The 21,229-nt window shown below is 41.8% G+C and overlaps 1 protein-coding gene across 5 annotated transcripts in view; it reads right to left on the bottom strand.

Moving 5' to 3' along the window:
* Positions 1–21,229, bottom strand: part of LOC134353010 (rho GTPase-activating protein 6-like) — a 201,673-nt gene that overhangs the window by 87,104 nt on the left and 93,340 nt on the right. For all 5 annotated transcript variants that reach the window (XM_063060785.1, XM_063060786.1, XM_063060784.1 and 2 more), the window contains one exon: positions 15,181–15,337. In XM_063060785.1, coding sequence (XP_062916855.1) covers positions 15,181–15,316 — 136 coding nt within the window. In that variant the 5' untranslated portion in view covers positions 15,317–15,337. The remainder of the gene's footprint in view (positions 1–15,180; positions 15,338–21,229) is intronic.

A 21,229-nucleotide genomic window follows, 5' to 3' on the forward strand; every position in this document is an offset into this window, starting at 1 on the left:
TATCAAATACAGAATAGCAATGGCGAAAGAAGCTTTCCAAAAAATGAAGACCATATTAACAGACAGAAAGATGAGCATGTACACTAAGAACAGAATACTGCAGTGCTACATTTATTCTATCCTGACTTATGGAAGTGAATGCTGGACCATTTCCCCAGCAATGGAAAAGAGACTAGAAACAGCTGAATTATGGTTCTACAGGAGAATGCTAAAAATATCACGAACCACACACACACCAAATGAAGAAGTTCTCAGACGAGCCCAAGCAGTTCGAACACTCATACCAACAATAAGAGAAAGACAACTCAGATTCCTAGGACACATCCTGCAGAAAGATGAATCAGAAAAACTCATACTCTCTGGAAAGATTGAGGGGAGCAAATCTAGAGGAAGACCTCAGCTTATGTACATCAGAAGTATAGCCAGGTGGCTACACATTGAGGAAATGGAAGTCGTCCAAAAAACGAAGGATAGATCTATATGGAAAACCATGGTCACCAACGTCCGCATTGGATACGGTACCTGGACAGACAATGGCTGGCATAGACACAATTGGCAGAACATCTCTGGCTGTACATCTCTCTGACTATGATCTGGAATTAAAGTATTCATAGAAAAAGACAACTATCTGAAATGTAGAACTTTAATCAACATTAATACAACCAAAATGAGAACTAATTATTCTGTTTGGCTACCAGAATCTACAAGATGATGGACGCAAATGTAGCTCCTACCAAATGTACCTGCTTGATCTTGGATACTGCCCTGACAGGATTCCTAATTGACCAGTCTGTGAGCTCTTCCACCAGCTATACTTTGCCCCCTTATCTGCCAATGACAACCTAATCTGTGGTGGCAACTTTGCAGATGGTTATTTCTTTAATAAGGGTTTCAGGTAACGTTGAGAGTAATGCAATTGTTTAAAGTCAATGAAATGACTGTGCATAGGTCACGTGCAGGAAAAAAATCACCCGACAAAAAAAAGGACAACTTGATGTAGCCATGAGAAATGTGTGACTGGAACAAATGGAACATATATTTTGACAGCAGAGCAAAGCACTTTCTAAACAGATTATTTGCCAACTGTGGTTGATTCAGAATTGAAGCTGGTGAGATCAAGCCAGCAGACTTAGTGAGAGCGTTATCCCTTCGGGACATATTACAGTTGAGGCCAACTTCCCACGACTGCAGATGATCCTGTTTATTTCCCCAATTACTTTGAGTCAAAGTGTCACTCCAACTACTAACAATAGTATTTCCTGCAGTTCTACTGCATTTTTCCTAGAAGTTATATTCAGAAGAGGCAGTGGTGAAATTGGAGGTACTGTTTATTTAATGATACGTGGAACAGAAGTCTTAACTGTTCCTTAGGTAAAAGAAAACATCAGTATTTGGAGGGAGCTGATGACCTCTTCCAAGTGTCCTGGCCAAGTTTCAGCTTTCAATCAGTGCAGCAAATCAGATAATCCAGCCATTATTATGTGGCTGCACGTGGGATTTTTCCAGGTGCAGGATACAATAATGACTATACTTCAAATATAGTTCATTGCTTTAGGCTGTGTGAAGTATAGTGTACATGCAATTTCCTTCTCTTTCTTGCAAGGAAAATCCTACAGGTGGTTCAGCAATACACCTGATTAGCTAAATATAGATGTCCTCAAACACATTGTGTGATTAATTCATGCCTCTTGAATGAATTGTAAGTAACTCACCAACTTCCTGTTGCCCGCTCATGTGAATAGTTTTGGTGTGCAGTGCACAGTTCATTGGTGGGATATACTGTAGTTGCAAGAGACTAGTATCATTAGTGGGTGACACCAGTCCATCTAACCTTCCCCGCTTAGAAGTGAGCCTGCACCTCTGAGATGAGCAGCATTTTGCCTGAAGTAAGAGAAGGCAGGTATTGTACAAGTGCAGTTGATCTGAGAAAGAGTGGAGAGCGTAACAACATCAAAGAAAGTTCACTCCGAAGTTTTCAGATAATACACTGAAGGGATTGGGAAAGGCAAAACACAACAGCATAGATGTTCTGTATTAATTAGAGGACAACAGCATAACATGTCTAAAGCAGTTCTTGCCTGTTCTGAGCTTACTGAAGTGCCCACCCCACACAACAAATTTTCCATACGTTCTGTGAACCTATTGAAGTTCTGAGAGGAGAGTATTCTGTCAACATCTTATGTAGAAACCTTCTCCATCTCCCAACAACTTGTCTTGCCCTGTCGGTCCTTTGTTCATTATATGTAGCCATAGCTGAAGGCAAAGGTCAGGAAGTCACATATCTCAGTGAGGACATAAATTGCAGTTTGAGTATTGCCCTTTTAAGTATCAGTTTCAGGCAGGGGAGACGGAATTTACAAAAGTTCTCTTTCTGTGAATGAAGGAGAACTACTATTTTTCAGGCCAGCAAGGTTGAAAATCTTACTGCAGTTACCTTTTTACATTGTATTAAACTAAATCATTTCAAGAGGTTGACACAGGTGCTCAGAGAATGTCAGTCCACCTTCTCCCCATAAACTTCATCTACTACTTCTCTGAATATTTTAAATGACCGCACCTCCACATGAAGCAGAGATTTCAACAGGATCACCACATTGTCACTAAGGAAACTTCTGATATTGGAATTCTATTCTTTTTCAGTGAGATCCTGTCTCATTTTCCTAAACTCCAGTGAACAGAGAGATAATCGACTTATTCGCTCCTCATATGTCAATCTTGTTATCCCATAAAACTTTGTTCCACTCCTTCCATGATAAGAACACTCTTCTCCAGATAAGATCAAACCTGTACTCAGATAGACTCTGACCAAGAACTAAAATTAAGATTAGCTTTACTTGTCATTTGAATATCGAAACATCAAAACATACAATGAAATGTGTTACTTGCAGCAGGAACATTCTGGAGGAAGCCCGCAAGTGTTGTCATGTTTCTGGTGCTAACATAACATGCTCACAACTTACTAACACCACCTCATACGTCTTTGGAATGCAGGAGGAAACCAGAGCACTCGGAGGAAACCCACGTGGTCATGGGGAGAAAGTACAAACACCTTACCGACAGTGGCAGTAACTGTACCCCAGTCGTATATCTGGCACTCTGTAACGCATTGTATTAACTGCCATGCTACTGTGTCTGCCCTCCATAGCTGCTGCAAGACATTCTTTTTTCTATATTCAAATTCCTTTGCATTGAAAACCAGCATACATACCATTTCCTTTACTGTTGCTTACAGCAATTGAATGTCTGCTTTCAGCTACTGGTGTACAGTGATCGAGGTCTCATTGTTCTTCCCCTTTTCCCAATCTATCTTCTTTTAGATGATAATGGCTGTCAGTCTTTGGACTGAAAGTGTGTAATTTCACATTTATTCACATTAAACTGCCATGCGTCTGCCCACACACCGAACAGAACAAAGTAGCAGAGATGATCTGTATCTGTCAGGGGAGAACAGCAAATTATGGCCAAAGCTGCTCTTGTCCGGTTCGAGGTTGCTGCAGTGCCTGTACCAGGCAAAAAATTTCCCATTTCTTCTGGGAACGCAATTAAATCTGGGAGATATGTCTGCCAGTATCCCACAATTGAGCTACTTCACATCTTCCTCCATTGCATCCCCTCCAAATCCCACCTTCTGCACATCCACCACACCCACAGCTTTGTGTCATCTGAAAACTTGGAATTATTTCATCTGGGACTGATCCCTGTGATGTCCTGGTAAAACACACTTATATTGTTTCCTGTCTGACACCAATTCCACGTCAATGCCAATATATTCATATATTAAATGTACACATTTATGTTTCATGTGGGACCTTATCAAAAAAAACCTTTTGAATTACCAAATACAGCACATCCACTTTTTAATTATGTTTTTCTAGCTTCATCCTCAAAAAACCTCTATTACATTTGTTAAGCATGAACATAAGACCATAAGATCATAAGGCATAGGAGCAGAATTAAGCAATTTAACCCATCAAGTCTGCTCCACCATTCAATCACGCTGATCTTTTTCTCCCCTCCTCAGACCCACACCCCGGCCTCCTCTCCGTGATCTATGATGCCATGTCCAATCAAGAACCTATCAAGCTCCACCTTAAATACACACAATGAGCCGGCCTCCACAGCTGTCTGTGGCAATAACTTCCACAAATTCTCCACCCTCTGGCTAAAGAAATTTCTTCACATCTCTGTTTTAAATGAACAGAGGCTGTGTCCTCTTGTCCCAGACTCCCCCACCATGGGAAACATCCTTTCCACGTCTATTCTGTCTAGATCTTTCAACATTCAATAAGTTTCAATGAGATCCCCCCCATCCTTCTAAATTCCAGCGAGTACAGACCCAGAGCCATCAAACATTCCTCGTATGATAACCCTTTCATTCCTGGAATCATCTTTGTGAACCTCCTCTGAACCCTCTCCAATGCCTGTGCATTTTTTCTTAGATGAGGAACCCAAAACTGTTCACAATACTCAAGGTGAGCTCTCACCAGTGCCTTATAAATCCACAGCATCACATCCATGCTCTTGTACTCTAGACCTCTTGAATAGAACAATGACCTTGCAGGGAAATTAATGAATTCTTTATGAGAATAATGGTAGTGAGAGGAATTTCAGAGCTGATTATTAATGAAATATGCATTGTCCAAAGAATTGGGACAGGTAAATAAATATTGGTTCAAAAATAGGAAGGGTCAGAGAGGAGACAAATTCAAAGCAATTTAAACTTGCATTCATCTCTGTGTAAATGGATATAGTCAGCAAAAACAGTGGTTGCAGAACTAGCCTTGAGAGTGCTCATTTAGAAATTGCATTCTATAAGTAAGAGGACATATCTGCAGCTAACTGGACATTTTCAATGAGGAGTATGCAAAGCTGATTTGAAGCTTGGGAGACCTTCATTCTAGCTATGTCTTTCTGTAGTTTGAACATGTGCCTAGTAGGAGAGAAGACCCCAGAAAGCTACTTGGTGAAAGGGATTTTAAACTGCTTACTTCTAGTACTGCTTACTATCTTTAAGCTGTTCCCACTGTTCTCTGAGACTTATAGCATTTTTGAAGTCATAAATATCGACAGAGAATAGATTGTTAAATGAAGAAAGAATCTTGGCTGACTTCAAGGACTTCATGCAAGTCAAGTCAAGTCAGGCACGAGTGTGTAGAGCACAATGTGATCTGGAAAATAAGTAAATATCGAGCAGTGGTGGAGAGGGAAGTGAAGTGGGCTGAGGGTGAAAAGCAAATATTTAAGAGAAATATGAAGAGGAACTTCTACACGTAGAGGGTAGCAAGAGTGTGAAATGAGCTGCCAACAGAAGTGGAGATTGTGTGTTTGATTTGAATATTTAACTGAAGTAAGGATAATTACGTAGATGGGTAGGGTTTGGGGGGCTATGGTCCAGGTGCATGTCGACAGGACTAAGCAGAATAATAGACTGGCATGGACTAGATGGGCTGAACATGTTGTGTTGGTGCTGCAGGGCTCTATGACTCTATGAAGCTCAAGTACACTTGGCACAGTAACAACATATGCCTGTAGAGTCTAAGGAGATATTTGCCTATATCGCCTTCATGAGGGAATGATCTTCACTTCAAAAATGGCAATCTCACTGGAATCTAGCATCTGCTGTAACTACAGTCTTGAAGCAAGTAATGCTGATGATCAAAGTGATTCTGATTGTTTATGCATCTATCTCATGTTGGTTTGCAATGCTGGCATTTGTTGCTTCTCAGATTCCCTTCATCTACAGCGTGAGAGAAGTCACCGATACTTGTGAAATAAAAAAAGACCAACAAACGCTGAATACAAGGATTATGTGGGGATTGCAGTCTCCTCTACATGAAAAGTGCCACTGTTTACCTGCTCATTGCTTTACCAGTGCTTCATATGCCCATGGTCTAGAATTGAAAAGGAACCTTTAGCTCTTAGCATCCAAGTCATGTACAACCAAAAGGAACTAATTATAACATCCCAGATCTTGGTAGCTCAAACTACAGAAAATAGAAACTCTCAGATGGTTCTGAAAAAAATGGTATCAGGCCTACTTACAGATGTCTCCTGACTTACTGAATGCTTCTGGTATTTTCTATTTTTATGCTCGGTTTTCATGCATCTGTAGATTTTTTTTTACAGTCATTATTCTATGATAGTCTGCCATCTTGTCTGCAGTGATTCACTGCAATATTATAGAGGGCAGGCAGTAAGTGACGAAGAGAATGGTGTCAATGTGTTTTTTGATTCTGGTGCACAATCCACTCCTGTACACCACTGCACCACTGGGAGCTGTTCTCCAAAAAGAATGTGATACAGCAGACTACTGACATTTGGGTCACTGTAAGAAATGCAATAGTCTCAATGTCAATTAATGTCAGATGATGCGTACTCTAACCTCACCATAGCCATGCCAACAGTTGTGCAGCATGCTGCTAGAAATCGGGAACATGAGGAAATGGAGGAGGAAGATGAAATGGATAGAGAGGAAGTGGGAGGAAATTCTGCCAGGCTCTCCCTAACCTGGACAACCTATAAAAAATATATCCAACAGCATTATCCCTAACTGCAACCCAATTCCCTCTTCACCAGTTGCCTTAATTATTTTCATCCACATGTCATCAGTCACAACAGTATTTATCAATACAGTATAAGGATAAAAATCACCACAATTAACTGTCAAAACAAACAAAATTGTATTCTGGTCACGTCACAGTATATTCCCTCAGGGCCTGCATCCGCATGCCTTATTTTCATGATATGCCTATATAGTTCTGTCCAGCAGCTGCAAAATGGCTTGTGTTCTGCCTCTGCATTTTAGCAGACACAGCTTGGAAAATGATGCCAGACTGCAAGCTACAATAGATCCATTTCTGATTTCATGACTTAACCAGCTTTAATTTCTATCAATATTTCAAGCTCTTCTCTTTCATGTATTCCTGTTCTGTCCAATACCTCAGTTGCCTGGTCTCTTACCACAGCTTGGGTAATATTCTTTTCTTTAATCAGACAGGTGAAAAATATTTCTGCTATGCTCCTTCACTTAATCAATAGATTTAATTGGTCCCACAACACCTCAAGAAACTTATTTATTATTTAGATGGCAAAAGAGCATTTTGACTCAATTTCTATGTTAATTGCTAACCTAAGGTATTATTCTTTCTTTGCCCTTCTTTTTCCTCATGTTACATTTTTTTGATCATTAGCCATTCATCAAAATCTACTTGCATATTCTCTTCGTAACACACACAAGATGCGGGAGGAACTCAACAGGCCAGGCAGCATCTATGGAAGAGAGTACAGTCGACGTTTCGGGCTGAGACCCTTCAGCACGACTGGAGAAAAAAGATGAGGAGTTGATTTAAAAGATGTGAGGGGTGGAGAGGGGGGAGAAACAAACAAGGTGATAGGTGAAACCGGGACAGGGAGCAGTGAAGTAAAGAGCTGGGAAGTTGATTGGTGAAAAAGATACAGGGCAGGAGAAGGGGGAACATAAAAGAGAGGACTGAAGGCAATGGAAGGGGAAAAAGGGAGGAACAGCACCAGAGGGAAGTGATGGGCAGGCAAGGAGGTAAGGTGAGAGAGTGAAAAGAAGATCAGGAATAGTGAAGGAGAGAGGGAGCATTACCGGAAGTTCGAGAAATTAACGTTCATGGCTACCCAGACAGAATATAAGCTGTGGTTCCTCCAATCTGAGTGTGGCCTCATTGAAACAGGCCACTGAGAGATCCCGCCTTTTCTGGCGGACGAAGCGTAGGTGCTCAGCAAAGCTGTCTCCCAATCTACGTCTTGTCTCACTGATATACAGGAGCAACATCCGGAGCATTGGACACAGTATCTGACCTCACCAGACTCACAGGTGAAGGGTCGCCTCACCTGGAAGGACTGTTTGGGGCCCTGAATGGTAATGAGGGAGGAGGTGTGGGGGCAGGTGTAGCACTTGTTCCGCTTGTAAGGATAAGTGCCAGGAGGGAGATCAGTGGAGAGGGACAAATGGACAAGGAAGTCACGAAAGGAATGATCCCTGCAGAAAGTGGGGGAGGGTAAGATATCAAACAACAGGAATTCTGCAGATGCTGGAAATTCAAGCAACACACATACAAGTTGCTGGTGAACGCAGCAGGCCAGGCAGCATCTCTAGGAAGAGGTGCAGTCGACGTTTCAGGCCGAGACCCTTCATCACGAAGGGTCTCGGCCTGAAACGTCGACTGCACCTCTTCCTAGAGATGCTGCCTGGCCTGCTGCGTTCACCAGCAAATTTTATGTGTGTTGCTTGAGGGTAAGATATGTTTGGTGGTGGGATTCCATTGTATATGGGCTAGGGAATGCAAAGATTCACAACCCCTTGAGAATCCTGCCTATCTCTGCATTAAATGGATGATCCTTAATTCTGAAACAATAATCCCCTGTTCCTTATTGGCAAGAAATATTGTCTTTGCATTTGCCTACTAATCCCTATTAAATCTTACCTGTTGAAATAAGATCACCACACATTCTTTTACATTTTATTAAGTAAAGGCCCAAATTGCTCTACTTCCTAGAAAGCACTTTTACAGGTCTGAGCTTTGAAAGAATCAGGTCTTTCTTCTCTAAATATTTCTGTTATATGAATAAGGCTTCCTACAAGGTGACTTTGTATTTACAGATTTCAGGAAACTCAATAAATATCCAATATTCACAAAATGCTGGTGGAATGCAGCAGGCCAGGCAGCATATATATGAAGAGGTACAGTCGACATTTTGGGCCGAGACCTCGACTGTACCTCTTCCTAGAGATGCTGCCTGGCCTGCTGCGTTCCACCAGTGTTTTGTGTGTTTTGCTTGAATTTCCAGCATCTGCAGATTTCCTCATGTTTGTGTTTTTAAATATCCAATATTTATTCTTCTCATTAATATTCAATGATACTCTATATTCTGGTGCACTTTAATAAAAAATTTCATGAAAATAAAGACTGACTGTCTGTTAAAAGGAATAAATTTATATTCAAGAAAACACCAGATATTGTTGTCAATTACCAAAGATAAGTAATTGAAGCAGAACAATACTACTTGATTGTTGGGAATATCATCGAACCCTGCCGAAACACAAGCTGTGCTTGAATCAGCATTTTTCCAGTTTATAAAAACAAAATTGCTAGCTCTATGTGGCACAGCACTCTGACCATCAAATATAGATTTATGTAGTCAAGAGTGTATCTATTGGTTAGGACAGAATTGAGAAAAGAGATGTCAAATTTTTGGAGCTCAATAATAAACAAAATGTAATTGTTAATATATTTACTACATTCAATTCAAACTCAGAGACGACAAAGAAAACAAACAACTTGATAAGACAATAAAAAGAAAATGCAGAGAAGCTAAAGACAGATGGCTAAATGAGAAATGCTCAGAGATAGAAATGCTACAAACCCATAACCCTGAAACAAAGTTGATGCACAGTAAGATTAAAGAACTAACGGGGAAATTACCTTGCTCAACAAGTGGTTGCATCAAGGCAAAAGATGGCAGCTTAATTATGAACAAAGATAAAATCCTAAACAGATGGATAGAATAAATAAAAGAACTTTTTGAAGACCAAAGAGGAGAAAAACCGAACATAAAGAAGAATCTTGAAGGACCTAGCATTCTAAAATCAGAAATTCGAGCAGCCGTAAATAAAACAAAACATAACAGAGCAACTCATCCAGACAATATCGCTGTTGAAATGATACTGGCCTTAGAAGATTTTGGAACAGAGAAAATAACAGAAATAGCAAATGAAATCTATGATCATGGGGAGATACCTGATGATTTAAGTAAATCAGTGTTCATCACACTTCCAAAGAAAGAGGGAGCAACAGAATGTGAGTTACATTGTACAATAAGGCTGATGAGCCACGTGGCAAAAATTATTCTCAGAGTAATCATGATGAGAACAAGACGCTGTATAAAACCAGAAATCAGTAAAGAACAATGCGGCTTTGTGGAAAACACTGGAACCAGAAATCCAATTTTCATGCTACGGATGATCTGTGAACGAGCCATCCAGGTACAAAAAGACATCAACCTATGTTTCATTGACTATACAAAAGCTTTTGACACTGTCAGACAGCAAGATATTCGGGAAATGCTTCAAGATCTTGACATAGATGGGAAAGATAGACGTTTCTTAAGAAACGTATACTGGGACCAGACAGCATCCATCAGAATGGAAGGAGAAGTGAGTGAGTATGTGAATATCATGAGAGGAGTCAGGCAAGATTGTGTCTTTTCACCAGACTTATTCAACCTGTAGAGTGAAAATATCTTGAGAAGTATCAAAAACATCAAAGGATTCACAATTGGAGGCCATACTATAAATAACATCAGATGTGCTGATGACACCGTACTAATAGCTGACTCAGAAACAAAACTTCAAGAACTCCTCACTACAGTGGCAGCAGAAAGTAATCACAGAGGCCTCCCAATCAACACCAAGAAGACAGAAAGCATGGTCATCTCCAGAAAGACAAACATCCCACAATGTGTGATCAAGATCGGAAATACAAACATCAAACAAGTCAACAAATTCAAATATCTTGGCAGCCTAATAACAAGTAATGGCAGGTGTGACACAGATATTAAATACAGAATAGCAATGGCGAAAGAAGCTTTCCAAATAATGAAGACCATATTAACAGACAGAAAGATGAACATATACACTAAAAACAGAAAACTGCAGTGCTACATTTATTCCATCCTGACTTACGGAAGTGAATGCTGGACCATTTCTCCAGCAATGGAAAAGAGACTAGAAGCAGCTGAATTATGGTTCTACGGGAGAATGCTAAAAATATCATGGACCACACACACATCAGATGAAGAAGTTCTCAGAAGAGCCCAAGCAGTTCGATCACTCATACCAACAATAAGAGAAAGACAACTCAGATTCCTAGAACACATCATGCGGAAAGATGAACTAGAAAAACTCATACTCTCTGGAAAGATTGAGGGGAGCAAACCTAGAGGAAGATCTCAGCTTATGTACATCAAAAGTATAGCCAGGTGGCTACACATCAAGGAAATGGAAGTCATCCAAAAAACGAAGGATAGACCTATATGGAAAACCATGGTCACTAAAGTCCGCATTGGATATGGTACCTAGACAGACAGACAGACATTCCTTTACAATGTAGTGTGTTATTACAATTGGCATGGATGCGGTTTCATCCCTCAGTCTAAGCTAAAAACACTTCAAGTCCACAGTGTTTTCAAAAATATCAAATTGCAAATGCTAAAAATCTGAAACAAAACAGAAAATATGAAAAAAATACTCGGCAGGTCAAGTCGGACAAATGGAGAGAAAATAGATTTATTGTTTCAGTTTAACAAACTTTTGTCAAATTTTTCTGATGAAAGGTTACTAAATTAAAATGTAATGCAGAAAAGAAATCGGCCATTTTCCTCAGTATTTACAATACACCCCAATGGCTAAGGTTCAGCCTTGAAGAGTATTGTCAGTAATGCTGGTATATTGATGAAATTAACTTCCATAATAAACAGCAAAAAAAAAGGAACAGAGGAAAAAAACTAACATGTGAACCCTTTATACAACACCGGAACATGTCACTATGAGTAAGCGCTGATCTTTTTGAAAGAAGTTAATTGGCACAGCAAGTGTTGAACAAATGCTATGCAAGTAATCAATAATAATCTGTAAAATCAGCATGCAACATTCTTGCATGTTCTTCCACCCAATCACACCCACTCACCCACCTTCCACCTGACCCTCTTTTTCCAATTCGTCATAGCAATGAGATCAAATGCAGAAGGATAAAGAAGCAGCTCTAGAGGGGTCCTGGAGTCCAATATGACATTGACAGTAATAAAGAGTATGAGAAAGAGACTCCTTCCCTGAGTAAGTCCTTTATCTTGCCACATTCTGTATTAAATCATCATCTAACTCCTTTGCTTTCCTCCTTACAAGCACAAGCTGTGATACTTCCACCATTAAGTTAGTGGCATTGGGACTGTGGGATAGGTGATTCATAACGATGGAACATGAAGAGGTGGTTCAAAAGCAGCAAGGCTATGAATCATAGAGTCACAGAAGGAAACATATGAGTCAGTGCTGGCTCTCTGCATGAGCAATGCAGTTGATTGCATTCCCTGTAGCCTTGTTACAAATAATGATTCAATTCATTTTTCAAAGTAATCTTTGAATCTGCTCCACCACATCATTGTCAATATGTTCAAGATATAAACATCTTGATTTTCTTCATATTGATCTCTAAGTGATCGATAATTCTGCCCTGAGTGATTGTTTCTATAAGTTTCTACACCACCATAACTAAATTTACTGGCCTACACTTGCTGACATTATCCTCATTACATTTTTTAAACAAGGGAATGAAACGAGTTTGTACATTCTTCCTGTGTCTTCATGGCTTTCCTCTGGGTGCTCCTGTTTCCTCCCACATTCCCAAAGATGAGTGGGTTAGGGTTAGTAATGTTGCCACCAGTAACACGGCAACACTTTGGGGAGCTCCCAACACATCTTCAGTCTTTGTTGGCTTTGACGCAAATGAAGCAGTTCACTGTGTGTTTTAATGCTTTGATGTACATGTGACAAATAAAGCAAATCTATCTTTAGCACCAACTCAGAGGAACTGTGTCCCTTAAATTCAAGGAGCCTGAAACTCTGGAAATTTCCTTGAAAAGAAGTTTGATCAAGTGATATAATTTCTATGTGCTAATCTGATGTTATCCCCATGACTTCTGATAATTGTCCACTACTCTTTGTGACAACCTTGTGATGCTTTCCTCTTCTCAGAAATACCATTGCTTCAAGTGGTATTGTGAATGGAATATGCAGCAGATCCAAGCATGGGACAAGGGCAGGGTACAATCAGTTGCTGTGCCACCACCATGGCAAGAGGAGTCAGAAAGTTTGCAAATATTAATCGTGGATTTCAGCTCATTCTAACCACTCAATTCATCCAGAAAATAATAGCTGCCATTTGAGTGGTTATCTTACTCTTTAATGGATGCACAGCTGTAGTTCAAGCAAGTATTTTTAAATTGAATGTTTTCTAACTTTACTCAATTCAACTGATAGTGGTGTTGGTTTATTATTGTCACATGTACCAAGATACTGTGAAAAGCTTATCTTGCTTGTTTTTCATAGAGATCAAATCATTACGTAGCACACTGAGCTAAAATAAGGTCAAACACTAACAATGCAGAATAAAGTGTAAAATCCATTGAAAAAGTGTAATGCAGTGTAATGCGATAATGCAATGTAATGCATTAATGCAAGTGTAATGCAATAACGTGCAAGATCATACTGAGGTAAATTGTGAGGTCAAATATCCACCTTATTTTACCAGCGGTCCATTCATGGGTTTGGTAACAGTGGGATAAAAGCTGTCCTTGAGCCTGGTGGTATGTGCTCCTAAAAGATGTGCGTAATCAATTGACCCTGACAGCAATACAAACCCAGGTTCATCACTCACTGTCAATCTGCCACATATCAATGATCAGTGGAGATTCAGTTGCAGGCTATATAATGCACAAAGGGTAATTGGACTAAAGTTTTGAAAATACACAATGGAGAAATTTGACTTGCTTTGTTAAGAAAGACTTTTGCCACTTTATTATACAAATAATGGACGAAAAGCTGCAAGGAAGTAATTTCATAAGTGTTGAATATCATGAATAAAACCACAGTAAAATTGTAAGCAAATAGCACCCAATAGTTCAAAAAAATATCAAAGCTTATAAATGATATTCTAGGAAAGTTCAAATTGAATTTACATTACAATTGAATTCATTTACATGAAAATACACTTACATCATGTAAATTCATTTACATGAAAATACAATGTGCGGAGGATGTTGAGATAATGCAGGATGACTTGGACAGGTTGGGTGAGTGGGCAGATGCATGGCAGATGCAGTTTAATGTGGATAAATGTGAGGTTATCCACTTTGGTAGCAAGAACAGGAAGGCAGATTACTGTATGAACGGTGTCAAGATAGGAAAAGGGGAAGTACAACGAGATCTTGCTGTCCTTGTTCATCAGTCACTGAAAGTAAGCATGCAGGTACAGCAGGCAGTGAAGAAAACTAATGGCCTGTTGGCCTTCATAACAAGGGGAGTTGAGTAATGGAGCAAAAAGATCCTTCTGCAGTTGTACAGGGCCCTGGTGAGACCACACCTGGAGTATTGTGTACAGTTTTGGTCTCCAAATTTGAGGAAGGACATTTTTGCTATTGAGGGAGTGCAGCGGAGGTTCACACAGTTAGTTCCCAGGATGGTGGGACTGTCATATGTTGAAAGATTGGAGCGACTGGGCTTGTATACACTGGAATTTAGAAGGATGAGAGGGGATCTGATTGAAACATATAAGATTATTAAGAGATTGGACACACTAGAGGCAGGAAACATGTTCCCGATGTTGGGAGAGTCCAGAACCAGAGGCCACAATTTGAGAATAAGGGGTAGACCGTTTAGAATGGAGTTGAGGAAAACTTTTTCACCCAGAGAGTTGTGGATCTGTGAAATGCTCTGCCTCAGAAGACAGTGGAGGCCAATTCTCTGGATGCTTTCAAGAAAGAGTTAGATAGAGCTCTTAATGATAGCGGAGTCAAGGGATATGGGGAGAAGGCAGGAACGGGGTACTGATTGTGGATGATTAGCCATGATCACAGTGAATGGCGGTGCTGGGTCGAAGGGCTGAATGGCCTGCTCCTGCACCTATTGTCTATTGATTTTAGTATACACCTTCAAAAATACAAGACGTTTTCATATTATTTTTGGATGATTCAGAGACAGGGTCTACCCTAGACATTATCCATGATGGTAAGGAAGGCACAATATTGTAGTGGTTAGCACAACGCTTTCTGGTGCCAGTGACCCAGGTTAATTTCCTGCTGCTGTCTGTAAGGAGTTTGCAGGATCTCTTTGTAATGTGTGGGTTCCCTCCAGGTGCTCTGGTTTCCTCCCACAGCCCAGAGACGTGCCGGTTGATAGGTTAATTGGGCACTGTAAATCGTCCCATGATTAGGCAAGGGTTAGATCAGGGGTTTGCTGTGTGACGTGGCTTGAAAGCCAGAAGGGTCTATTCTCAATAAATCTCAATAAATAAATAACAGGCCATATAATCTGCAGCATGTTATTAGATCCAGTTTGGTTCACAGGAGTTTGTACAGGCACTGTACTTGCAATGATAGTACCTTTGGGGATGGTAATCTGACAGCCCAGATTTTTCCTTTGCAGATGGTAGAAAGCCACCTCCTGAAGCCTTGCTCGCTCCAGCTCAGAGAGGCTCTGAATAGGAACAGGTTGCAGGGTGACACTTTGTCCAAACATGGTGTTCCAAGTAAAATCCCCCTGCAAAAGTAAAACCATATTTAGAAATCAAATAAACAGGCTTGCAGGAGTGAAAAAACAGCCTTTTTACATATTGACAACAAGTAAATGGCACAATATTAATCAAAGAGGGCAGAAACTAAATTAGACCTTTTGTTTGACAAATTCTATCTAATTCTATGCTGACTTGTATGTCACTTTGAATTGTCCAATGAAGCCCATGCAGGAGCTCATAAGACCAAACTCTTTTCATTTATATTGAACCATAACCCAGAGAGCACCAAGAAGTTGTTCTGGAATTGCTACCTGGAATTGGTTATTACTGACTTCAGCATTGTCTTCAGGATGTTAGAGGTTGGTGGTTTTACTTACTCCCAAATCAATTCATATTTCAACTCCTGTTCACTGAAATAAAAATAAACTGTTTAACAGAATGTGTCATGAATCCATGTTCTTCCCAAGTCTAAAAGAATATGCATCACTCAGTAAAGACAGACAGATTCATGTTAGATTCATACTTCATACAAAAAGAGTATTACTTACTAAAAAGAACAAAACACAAACCAAGAAAATGAATTGGTGAGCATGTCTTCTTGAGTAAAAATTGAGCTAAAATCTTCTTAACTTAAAATCACTCCTAATGTAAAATTAGTACTAGCACTACCAGATAGGATTCATGTCAGCACATCTGATATTTGCTTGGCACTATATCCACACTTAAAAATGTTACTATTCACAAAAAAATAAATTCCACACTTACTGAACAAAAATAATAAATTTACGTCTGTCACAAAATGGCCCCAAAACTGGCAAATAGCAAAATCCCTATTTACACATTGATGTAATGTGCATGGATTTTCTAAACCTATTTGTGGATCTATTTTGGGCATTGTACCATCGTTGCTGTATTGCACATGCATAACTGTTGCATTTTTATGTTATACATCTCTGAACAACATTTTGTGAACACAACCTCAGGCTGGAACTTGGAATAGTTTCAGTGCCAATCATAGCACCAAATACCATCTGGGTATAGGGCATACTATGCACACACAATATTTTCCCTCACTGTACGCCAGCCACTATGTAGCTGACACTGGATGCCATGGGCAGAGTTTTCTCAAGTTCTTACATAACTTCCTAATGATCACTGGAGGGATAACTGGACTCTGCTGTACTTCCTCTCTTCCTGCTTCATGATGGGCTGAAGCAGACACCTGAATCTCATTCTTAAAACACCTGCAATATTGTCCACGGCATTTCTATGGTTAAGACTGAAAACTGGTATCTGGAACGGAGGAATGGAGGATATTCTTTGCAATTCAAGATCCATCTCTCCAGACAGCATCGGCCAAAGATCTGACATTTCAGTCTCTCAAGATGGCACAAATAAGTGGTGATTCTTTGCGTGTAGCTCTGTTAGGATTAAACAAATATTCCCATTTAGGACTACTACAACTGAAAGCCACAGACACAGCCATGGAATGGTGCCATAAGCAACAACGTTTTCAGATGTTTAAAAAACCTGTTGATTCTCAAAATTGACAGACCCCAGATGGCAGACTCAGGTCATGAGTATAATTCCCCTTTAAGAAAACGGAAGCGTGGGTGTTGAGCCATTTTGCAAGTATGATTGAAATGCAGAGGCTTTGGATTCCTACTCCTGGACTATTCTACTGGCAAAATGTACATTTTTATTTTTGGAAAATAAAGTTAAAGGACTCAGAGCAAGATTGCAGTACCGAAGAACATTAGAGACCTTTGTGTACTTTGCTTTACAAAAACATGGCATACCGGTGCCATTTCGGATGCAGCTCTGCAGCCCGATGGCTTCCACATTTTCGGCAAATGGGTAGAAAAGGTGCATTATGCAGTATGCTGGGAGGAGAAGATGGCGGCGCGACGCAGCTCGCAGCGGCCACTCCAGTGATGATGCCTGTTGTTTGTCAAGTAGGGTGCCGTGCACAATTCTGATTTGATGGAGACAGACGTGAGAGCACGAAGGAACATCTGGTGAAACTTCGGAAATGCCTGCTTCGCTGCTGCTGCTGCTGTGTGGTCCAGAATCTCCGGAGGAGAAGCCCCCGAGTCCTCGGCTTTGCTTGTTGCTCGGTGGCCGGGGCGGGGTTGAAGCGCTCGGCAGAGGATGGTGCTCGGAGAGGCTGTATCGGAGAGGCTGGTCGGACGCTGGAATTTTTCGGATGGACTCAGAGTCCGCTGCAGTCTGGTGCTTCCAATGGTGCTGCATCAGCAAGTTGGCGGCACTTGGAGGTTCTGCCGTCTGCGTGAGATGATGAGTCTATCGGGACTTTAAGACTTTTTTTTACCGTGCCCATGGTCTGCTCTTTATCAAATTATGGTATTGCTTTGCACTGTTGTAACAATACGTTATAATTATGTGGTTTTGTCAGTTTTAGTCTTGGCTTGTCCTGTGTTTTCTTGTGATATCATTCTGGAGGAACTTTGTATCATTTTATAATGCATGCATTTCTAAATAACAATAAACAAGGACTGAGTGTCCTCATAATCTAATCTAATCTAATTAACTGATCATGGCACAAAGATGTGGTGGCTCTGTCTCAGTCCTTCTCACCCAACCTGGAACATTTAGAGGTCAAGTTTCATCCATCTAACCTGCTAAAGGAGTTTTCCACCATCATTCTGGTAGCTGCGTGCATTAGGCCAATATCACAAAGACTCAGTAGGAGCTGATCACCATAATCAGCTGTCACAAGACAGTGCATCGTGATGCCTACCCTCCTATTGTGGGAGATTTCAACCAGGTCAGCTAGAAGAAGTCTCTGAACAACTGCCACCAACATATCACCTGTAGAAGAAGAGGAGCCAATGCATTTGACCACAGTCATACCACCATTAAGAATGTTTAATGTGCCATCCCACACCCACACGTTGGAAGGCCTGATTGCCTGGCTGTACCTCTACTCACAGTGTGTAGGCAGAGGCTAAAGATTGCAGCACCAATGGTGAGGACCAAGAAAATGTGGCCAAAGGAGGTGGAGGAGCGCTTACAGTGTGGAGTAGACAATATTCAAGATGTCATAAGGAGGTGGCTGGGAACGGACCCAAGTGCAAGACACAGGCACTGAAGTACTAGGGACAGGACTAGGATACAGGCTGAGGGCAAGGACGTGGACACAAAAACCAGGAACCCGGAACAGGACTGGACAAGAGAGCTAGGAGCCCGGGCTTGGACTCCGAGCCAGAAACTGGACAAGGACTCAGTACCTAGGTCTTGCCTCTGGCTCGGACCCCAGAACTAGGCAAGGACGCGGCTTGGCAGGCAGGCAGGACGAGGCTGGAGTCTTCAGGCTTGAGGCTAGAGGCTAGAGACTTGAGGCAAGGTTTGGCAGGAGGCTGGAGTCTTCAGGCTTGAGGCTAGAGGCTACAGACTTGAGGCGAGGCTGGCAGGAGGAAGGAGGCTAGAGGCTAGAGACTTGGCTTGGCAGGCTCCTCCTGGGCAGGGCGTGGATCACCACCCAGCAGAGGCATGGAACAGGAAGGGACAGAACCAACCGCAGGTAACAGCAAGACGGCCTGGCTTACCCGATGGAGGCAAGGGACAGGAAGGGACAGAACCAACCACAGGAAACGGCAAGACGGCCTGGCTTACCCGATGGAGGCAAGGGACAGAACCAACCACAGGAAACGGCAAGACGGCCTGGCTTACCCGATGGAGGCAAGGGACAGGAAGGGACAGAACCAACCACAGGAAACGGCAAGACGGCCTGGCTTACCCGATGGAGGCAAGGGACAGGAAGGGACAGAACCAACCACAGGAAACGGCAAGACAGCCTGGCTTACCTGGGCGGAGACAAGGGACAGGAAGGGAGCTAGGTACAGAGTGGTTCCAGGACAAGCATGCAGGCGAGACGAGGCGAGAATTACCAGCAAGACAAGGCAATGCTTCAGGCAATGCAAGGCGAGACGAGAACTTCAGGCGAGGCGAGAGTTACCAGCAAGACAAGGCAGGGCTTCAGGTGAGGAAACAGGAGGCAGAGGAAGGGATACAAGTAGTAGGAAAAGAACAATCCAGCAGCCACGCCCTGGTCTCTGAAGGTATTTATGCAGCCAGCCCCAACGAGCATCAGCTGACTCAATTAGAGCTCAACAAGAACAGAAACAGGGTAGACAGGAAAACCTGGAGCAAGGGTCCATGGACCGGACCGTGAACTGGAATACAGACTTCACAGACCAGACCATGACACAAGAACTGATCTTCGAATCTGAACGAATATGCCACATTTGTCACCAACCTCATCAAGGCCTGTGTGTGCCTTCAAAAACATACCAGACACACCCAAACCAAAAGCTGTGGATGAACCAGGAAATTCTTAGTCTGCTGAAGGCTAAGTCTGTGGCACTCAAGACCGATGATCCAGAACTATACTAGAAGTCCAGATACAACCTATTGAAGGATACTTTAAGAGCAAAAAAGCCCCAATTCCGTTAGAGGTTTGAGATGGAATTGGAGGCAGGTCAGATCTACCAAGGTTTGCAGGCCATCACTTCCTACAAAGGGAAACCTAACCTCATGAATGACTCTGATGCTTTACGCTCAGATGAGCTCAATTCCTTTTATGCATGGTTTGAAAGGGAGGATAAAAATACACCTGTGTGAATCCCTTCAGCATCTGGTGACCATGAGCTCTCTGTCTCAGAGGCCGACATTAGTATATCTTTCAAGAGGATGAACCGTCACAGGACCTTAGGCCCTGATGGTGTACCTAGGAGGCATTGAAAATCTGTGCCTGTCAACTGCTGGGAGTATTCAAGGACATCCTCAGTCTCTCACCGCAGCAGTCTGTTTCAAAAGGGTGACAATTATACCAGTACCCAAGAAGAGCAGCATGAGCTAGCTCAATGAATATCATCCAGTTGCACTCACATCAACAGTGACGAAATGCTTTAAGAGGTTGGTCATGGCCAAACTCAATTCCTGACTAAGTAAGGAGTAGGACCTGCTGCAATTTGCTTATTGCCACAATAGATCTACAGCAGATGCAATCTCACTGGCTGTTCATCTGAGCAACAGTAATCCCTGCATCAGGCTGCTGTTTATTGATTACAGCACAGTGTTTAACACAACCATACCCTCAGTCTTACCAACAAGCACCAATACTGAGCCTTAGTACCTCCCTCTGTAACTAGATCCTTGACTTCCTCACCAGCAGACTACACTCAGTGCAGATCGTAAATAACCTCTCCTCCTTGCTATCAACACTGGCACACCTCAAGTTTGTGTGTTTATCTCACTGCTCTACTCTCTCTACCAACCTGACTATGTGCTTTGCCAAATACCATGCGTACAGTTCCTGATGACACCACTGCTTTGGCAGGATTTCAGAGGGTGACAAGTAAACGTACAGGAGTGAGGTAGATCAGCTGGTAGAGTGTTGTAGCAACCACAACCTTGCGCACGGTGTCAGAAAGACCAAGGAATTGATTGTGGACTTCAGGAAGAGGAAATCAATGGAATACACACTGATCCTCATTGAGAGGAAAACAGCAGAAAGGGTAAACAATTTCTGCATGTCAACAACTCTGAAAAGCCTTCTAGCTGGTTCCATCTGGTAAGGAGGGACCACTGCACAGGATCCTAAAAAATTGCAGTAAGTTGTAAACTCTGTCAGCTCCATCATGGACCTGAGCCTCCCCATTATCCAGGACACCTTCAGAAGGAAATTCCTCCAGAAGGTGGTATCCACTACTAAGGACCTCCATCATCTAGGCCTTGTTTTCATTGCTACCATCAAGGAGGAGGTACAGGAGCCTGAAGACACTCACTCAGTATTTCATGAACAGCTTCTTCCCCCCGCCATCAAGTTTCTGAATGGACAATGAACCCACGCACACTACCCGATGTTTTTGCTCTCTTTTTGTACTACTTGCTTA

Source organism: Mobula hypostoma, chromosome 10 (assembly GCF_963921235.1).
Source record: "Mobula hypostoma chromosome 10, sMobHyp1.1, whole genome shotgun sequence".
NCBI lineage: Eukaryota > Metazoa > Chordata > Chondrichthyes > Myliobatiformes > Myliobatidae > Mobula > Mobula hypostoma.